At 38.0% G+C, this 7,654-nt stretch overlaps 1 protein-coding gene across 8 annotated transcripts in view; it reads left to right on the top strand.

Moving 5' to 3' along the window:
- The first annotated feature begins 548 nt into the window (after nt 1-548).
- GRIP1 (glutamate receptor interacting protein 1) overlaps nt 549-7,654 on the top strand; it is a 493,469-nt gene continuing 486,363 nt past the window's right edge. For 4 of the 8 annotated variants that reach the window (XM_019514686.1, XM_019514688.1, XM_019514685.1 and 1 more), the window contains exon 1: nt 550-1,068. In XM_019514686.1, the coding sequence (XP_019370231.1) occupies nt 936-1,068 (133 nt within the window). In that variant the 5' untranslated portion in view covers nt 550-935. Of the gene's footprint in view, nt 1,069-7,654 lie in introns of all 8 variants that reach the window. The other 4 variants (XM_019514682.1, XM_019514680.1, XM_019514681.1 and 1 more) reach the window with 3 other exon arrangements.

Raw genomic sequence — 7,654 nt, 5'->3', positions numbered from 1 at the left:
AAATAGTTCTACTTGGTGCACAGCTGGTTTGCTGGAGCATAATTTTGAAGTTTTACAACTCAGCTAGGATTTTAGCTGAGTTCTGTGTAGTGTGCTCCTGATGCAGCTTTCTTTGTTTGCCTTTCTCTATATAGCCTTACTGGATCTATGAAGAGCCTGTCTGTGAAGTGCATTTTAATATTTAGATCAAACAATGATTGGAATACACTAATGCCCAGTGGGTAAACGTGTCATTTTAAGCAGCTGCCTAGCTTTCTCCCTGCTGCTCCAATTAACACATTCAGCATACACACTTGTCCGTGAGTGGGCTGTGTGTATGGATTAAACCACTTTGCTGTTTATTCATCCAGGATGTGTTTATTTCAGAGATGGATCATTGTGGCTTCTGTTTTTAGAACAAATGACATCAAACGGGGTCTTGAGCATGTGCTACAAGTATTATTAGGGTAGTGATGAAGAGGCTACAGAAAACCTGTTTTGTCTTCAGATATGGTTCAGTCCATTGACTAATGTGTATCCCCGCCCCCCAGCCCCTCTTCAAATGATGGAGACGTAGGATAGTGAAATTATAGTGCTGGGATTCCTCTTGCTGGCAGGCAGATCTTTTGAACTTTGTTCTGTTTCGTTTAAAAACCTGCATGAGATTGCATGTCCCTTTTTGCACTGTTATTTCCCTCCTTTAGCTTCGTTACATCTTGAACTATTCCAATGAATGGATTGGATAGAGGTTCTTTTTAAAGGTAAAACAATATGTTTCCTCATCAGAGCTGAAACTGTTGTTTTTCTTTAATATTATCGGAGTGGATGGTCAAAGGATCCAGTTCCACATCTCTCTTTGCTGTTTATTAATGCTCAGGCAGCTTTTTGTGAAGCTTAGCTGTTGGCTAACACCAGCAAAAGGTAAACTGGGCTGATCCTGTGTGCAGGTGAAAGAGATGGAACGGTTCTTGGGCTTTGTCAGGCAGATAAGAAGGTCGAGAAGAAGAAAAGGCAAGAAGTACCGACCAGAGGAGGATTACCATGAGGGCTATGAGGATGTTTATTACTACGCTTCAGAGCATTTTCGAAGTAAGCCTTGTATAACCTCACGTTTTCGTTTTCTGTGATAAATGTTTAGTATTGTTTTTACCTTCCTCTAGATGGTCTTCTGCAGCTATTAAGGCATTATTCTTCTACTGCATATTTATCTGTCTGGTTTTGCTGATAAGACATAAAAGGAAGCTATAATGGTACTGTAGCTTTTAAACCAGACGAGGTTTATAGACATGGTTAATATTTCAGGTGCAGTTAATTGATTCTTACTGTTGCAAGCCTTTTGTTAAAACACTTTGTATTGTACAGTGATAGGATGGCTCTATCAAAATACTTTTGTTTATATAAAACATGCTTTTGCCTGTCAAAAAAAAATCTTTCTGGAGGAAATAAATGCTCCTTCAAAAGTTCAAGTTGATAATTAATGTGTGTTGTTGAGTAAAAGTCAGTCTTCTGTGCCTGAGCTGTGACCTTTTCTTTTCAGTAGAAAGTAACACAAGTGGGCTTTTTTTGTTGCTGCTTATTTCAGAACTTGTAAGTAATTAAGCAGTCATTTTGTTTGTTTGGTTGTCAGATGTCTGCAATCGTCCCTATACATCAAAATATTACACACATTTTTAAAACCCTTTCAAAATCTGTATTGCAAACTGCTATGCACTGGAATGATTCTCTGTACCTGTCAGTGCTCTGAGCTTGTGGTCTGTTTCTGACTTTTATCCCAATGAATTGGAAATGCCCAGAAATGCCTGAGGGGACAGTAGGAAGGAAGCAACACTGAGGCATCACTGAGTTTATTATTCCATTCTGTAAGTGAAAGGTATTGACAGTATAATCAGTCATGCACTAAAAATATATATATTTTAAAAGGTTTCTGCTTTTTTGGCCTGTGATTCAGGGGCTTTGCTGAGAGTCTGCTTTTTCCTGAGCACATGAAGTTTGAATATACTTTTATGCATGTATTATTTGAGTAGCTGTCAGTTTTGATTTGCCTCACTTAGACTTGCTTCCATTTTACTTAACTAAATTGTGATAAGTATTAGTTTTGGGTTAAATGCTGAAAAAAATTATAATTTAGAAAAATAGTGCATACATGTTATGGAAATATATGCAGTAACAACATCTTATTTATGGTTTTGATACCCCACTCTCCACACACCTTTACTGTAGGTAAAATACTTTAGTTTGGAGGATCAGTCAAATATATAAGATGTGAATATTGTTTGGGTGTTAAACTAATCCATCCCTAGTGAAATTCCTTGAATTTTGCCTTTTATACAACCTCATTTCTATATGAATAACTTCAACATAATTTGTGTATTTGTTTAATTGTTCAGGATCTTTTAAAAAGCCCTTTATTTGTTTATGTGCAAAGATATCATGGCAGGTAATTGGCATTAGAAATATGAATACACTGCACCAAAAAGTGTACAACACTGTAGAAATTTTAAATTAAATTGAGTTAAAATATGCATTGTCTAGATTTTGTCAGCTTTTATGAATATCATATATATCAAATTAGTTATGTTAACATTTTTCCATAAGCCATTGTTATAAAACCCCTTAACATAAATAAACAAGTAAACAAGCAGTGTGCATGTGCATATACACGCACACTTTTATTAATTTCAGTTGGGCCAAACATCTAATAGTGATCATTCTTTTCATTTCTACTCCACTTAATAAAAGGATATTCTTTCTCCGCACTTGAGCCTGTCAGGGTTGTCTGCCATACAATTTTTTTCGAGTGGGTGGATATACTTTCTGGAAAGCTGCATCTCCTATATTAAATTTTAAAATGAGGAATTTTTGCTGTCATTTCTATCAGTGCTTATACTCTTTGGAATTAAATAGTCACCTGCAATATAATATACAGTTCTGCAGAGTTGATGCAAGCACCATGTGCATCCAACTTCTAACAGCTATTTAAAATGTGTCACAGAGGACTCAAGCTCTAGAGATTTGGCTAGTCATCAAGTAGCAAAGAATCACTTATAAAGATAGCACATACATTGTGTGCATCAGTATCAGTTGGGTAGGTGCAATGTCCACTTAAATCGATATACAAAATGTCATTTTTCTGCTATGTAAAATTGTTGAACCTACATTTCATGTAAATTATAAAATGAAATGTGCATTTCATAGTTCAGTGTTACTACATAATGCATCAGTTAATCATTGTTTACAATATGAGTTCAGGGGAAATACAAGCCTTTTAATAGATGTCTGTTTTGTATGCATAATAAAAATTTAGAAAATTCTTTGCATGCTTCAGAAGGTCTTTTACCATATTTACCAACAGAGATGTCAGATCAGAACTAGTGGAGTCAAAAACTTGTTTCTTCAAAAAGTATAAGCATTTCTTGTATGTGTACATTTGTCGTCTTGGTTTTTTTCCCAAAATAGTATTTTTCATATCCAAAAAAATTGTGTTTTTGTTTTTGTGTTTTAATTTACCCATTGGATTTGAGAATTGCTTAAGACAAGCAATTTGGTAGTGTTGGAGTGATGTTGTAAGTATGATGGTCCAGGAAATATGTGAGGCAAGGATGCTTGTGGGTAGTATCTTAAGACAAGCGCTTTACATGTAATGTTTCTTTTTGTTCTTTTTTAATGTTAACATGTAATAGTTTGTGTGCAATATCAGTAAGAAATGCAAAAAACTACTTAAAAATACCTTAAGAGTCAATCAACCACACAAGTGAAAGGAAATAGTTAAAAATTGAAAAGGCGTCTGGGGATCTCAGTTAGACAGAGCTCTATTCTTAACCCAATTGTGCCTGGACATTGTAGCTCATAATGCACAGTGAATAGCACCATTTTTCTGAAGCCTCCTTCATGGAAGAGCAAATGAGTGGTGCACCAATAGGGTAAAAGCAATATTAATAAAGCTTTCTTGGCAAAAGGCTGACCTCAACTCTTGAGTTTTCTTGTTTTTTTCAGATTTAGCTACTGTTTGGTTGCATTTTGTTTACTGTCAAGTCATAGGCAAAAGGCTGGCTTGGTTTTTCACTGCAGACACAGTGATTATTATTTTTGTGGGATGCAATTTTCTGCATAGTGCTACACAACATTGATGTAACTGACCAGCATTCCTATTGCACAGCAGTAATAGTGCCGCATTCATTTCAGTGAGACTTTACATTGCAAAAATGAGTAATGAAATCTCAAGCTACTTAGAAAACTTGGTGCTTGTTACATAAGATGCCTTGGGGAGCATGAAAACACCACCATCTAACCTGCTTCTTTTGTTGAGGCTTGGGACAGCTAAGCTGCCTTACTACGTTACTTGGATTGAACCTTAACGCTAAGAATATTACATAGCAAGGGGTGCTGGAATGTTTTTGCCAATTAAAAGTGCTCTTTCACTGAAGCCAGTACATTTCACCAAGATGTTTTGGTTTCATGTTTTCCAATGGAAGGCTTTTAAGGTTGAGGCCACTCCTATTGGTCCCTCTTAATCAGAGAATGACCCCCAATTGAAACCTGATCTTCTCATTTTAAAAACAGGTATTTCAGGAAAATGTTGTTTTAGCAAAAGCCAGGGCTGGCCCACCCTATCCTGCAAAACCTGCAGCTGCAGGGGTCCTGCAGCTAAGGCCTCCCCCACTACCACTGGCTTCTTCACATCAGGGAGCCCCAAAACTATATCTCACAGGGGGCCCCAAAAAATTGTGGGCCTGCCCTGGCAAAAGCACTTAAAAGCTTTTCTTTCTTCTTCTCATTAGAATTAAAAACAACATTTGAAGCCTTACAAGTTGTCACAGAATGAAAGCATTGTCCTCCAGCCAGCTCTGTTACACAGCCTGATTTTTCAGGTTGATTCAATATCCACCTTTTTGTTTTTAAATCATTAAAAAGACTGCAAGCTTTGAGTATACTATGCTGCTTAATCATCACATTTAAGCAAGAGACCTTATGAAATGGCTTTTGCATCATCATGAATTGTAAGATTTTTAGAAAATCTTATAAAACTTTACTCACCCAACTTCATTTGGCTTCACAGTTAAAAAAATAAACAAAGTGTAGTTTGGCTTCTGGATATGGGCATAAATTGTGTGGTAGATGGATAAAACTGTAGCAGAGATGGCATGTTTTTGTTTGTTCTTATGCTAAGTACTCAGGAAGGGATGCATCCAAAGCGTTCAGCCCATATTTCCAGGCACTAATTATGGCCTCCAAGATGGTGTCCATCAGTGGTTACAGGATTAGATCTTTTTGGAAAAGATAGTTTAATGGGGGAGGATTTTAGCAGTTTCACTTTATCTGGGGTGCAGATAGAACTCAGAAAAGATACTGTACAATACATTGTTAGTAAAAATAGCACAATACAATTGTATGACGTTCCAGTAGCTAGCTTGATTATTTTTTCAGTGTATACTCTGTAAAGGCAACAGTTTATAATAAGCAAGCCTATGCATTTAAACAAAAAAAACCAAACCAAACCCTTTCTACTTGTACATTTTGATCTATTTTGCTAGTTTTGCCATTATTTTTATTATACATATATATAATTTGATTGTTTAACTTATTGAAGTTTAGGCCACTGGATTACTGGAAATCTTGCAGTAAAACAAATCATATAAAACTTTTAATGTTTCTTTTGATACCTTAATGTTGTCTTTCATAGGATATTTTGAAAAGGAGATTTAAGTCTTTACCTCCTCTATAAAAAATAAACCCTACTTTTATATTATAGAGCAGCAAGAATTACAAATCATTCGCTGCTTTACATGTTTTACTGATATATACATTTAAACCTCAGTGGTGCAAACACTCACATGAGGAATCCTGCAAAATTAAGTGGAATTATTTGGATGGGTAAAGCTACTCATGCATGTTTCAGAATCATGGATTTGTTTTGTGTAAATGGTATCATTTCCAAGTGGCAATCTTTGTAACAGATATCAGCCTGGTGTCTGTTTAATAGTTAAGGTATTTAACACACACAGTCAGTCCAAACTTTATGTAACAATGTCTCTATATATTCTTAGTAAAAAACTTTTAAAACATAAGTTACTCAGTAATTTCTGGATGTGTCATTTTTTGAAACACTGGGGGAACCTACTACATGTCATAGTTGGTAGGTGGGAGAGAATTGAATCACTAATATATAGTATGATCGAATATTTTGAGCCTGTATCCAGGAAAACACTCAAACATAACTTTAAGCCCATGAGTACATGTGCTTAAAAACAAGCATGAGCTTAAGTACTTTGATGGATTTAAGGCTAGTTGATTGCACACTTAGGGAAGTTATAAAAGCACTAATGCTGAACTGACTTGTCATATTTGACAATTCAAAATATACAGAATTGATTCACCTGACGAAACATCTTGACTGTTACAAGTATAAAGAATTAATTAGATCAGTTGGATGTTTTTTGGTCTGAAGCTCCATGCTGAAAGCTGGAATCTGCTATTTGCAATAGAAATTCTGGCCCACATTCTCAATTTGAGAACTCCATGTAATGTAAGCAAGAGCAGATAAATGGTAAAGGTAACATAGAAGTTTTTTCCCAAGAAATATAAATGCAAATGAATAAATCTGGAGTTTCTAAGCTCTTTGGCATGGAAGCCCATATGTTTCTGAGTTCTTTATCTGCTGTGTCCACAGTAGTTCAAATGCATGGGAGTTCGGATGCCTTTTAAAGGTGTCTGGAAATGAGGATGAGAAGCCATTTTAGAATAGTAGAAACCATTGCTGCAACATCTGCCCTTTAAAACAGATGTTGGATAGTAGCCACCAGTTTGAGAGATGCGGGGAAGAATGCATTCAAAGCAGTGGGGAAGGGAGTGAGGAAGAAGAAAACCAGCAAAGAAAGCAGAACATCTAAGGGAGAAGTAAACTAAACAACAAAGTAATACATATGGAAGGAAGAAAGCATGCAGGTAGAGATACTGGAAAAACTTCAGTTTTTAAAACATTAGAGGTGTGAAAGGAGTGAGTGAAAGGGAGTGTTTAGTAGAGGTATACTGATATAACAGTTCATACTGTATTGGCACTGATAAAAAAAAAAAATTTGACATTATCAGGAACTGGGTTTTTTTGGCTGATGTGACTGATAACGTTGCCAGTAAGTGCTGCGTGCATGCACACAGCCTGGCAGCTTGGAGAGCAGTGTCTGGCTGGTAAATCTGTGGGGCGAAAAGGGATAGGAGTGGGAAGGGGTGTGTGGGTGGGGGGCGCAGATCAAGGCCCCTGCAGTGAGGGAGGCTGTGGGGATGGGGCAGGGGTAGGCGCTGTCCAGCCGGGGTGGGCAAGCCGTGGAATGGAGCTGTGAGCAGCACGTCCAGGGATGCAGGGGTGGGGGCAACTCCTGCTCCTTGTGCACCCCAGGGGATGTACAGAGGGGCACATGCTCCCTGGATCTGTGCGGGGTAAGGATGGGCTGCCACTGCAGGCTGGGGTTGGGGGTGGTGCCGGGTTCTTCCTGGTGGGGGAGCTGGGCCGGGGCTATGCGCAGGGTGGGTGGCAGCAGCGCTGGGATGGGGGATTTGAGGGGGCCTACAGTGAATTCTGGGGTGGCCACAGCCCACCCCGCTCCCAGCACCACCACTGCCCAACCCACATGAAGCCACACTGCTGGGAAGTGCCCAGCCCCACCCCAGCCTCAGCTGTCAG

Source organism: Gavialis gangeticus, unplaced genomic scaffold, assembly GCF_001723915.1.
Source record: "Gavialis gangeticus isolate Ggan-Ray unplaced genomic scaffold, GavGan_comp1, whole genome shotgun sequence".
Lineage (NCBI taxonomy): Eukaryota > Metazoa > Chordata > Crocodylia > Gavialidae > Gavialis > Gavialis gangeticus.
Note: the sequence above shows the minus strand (reverse complement) of the source record. Positions and strands in the feature narration are given on the sequence as shown.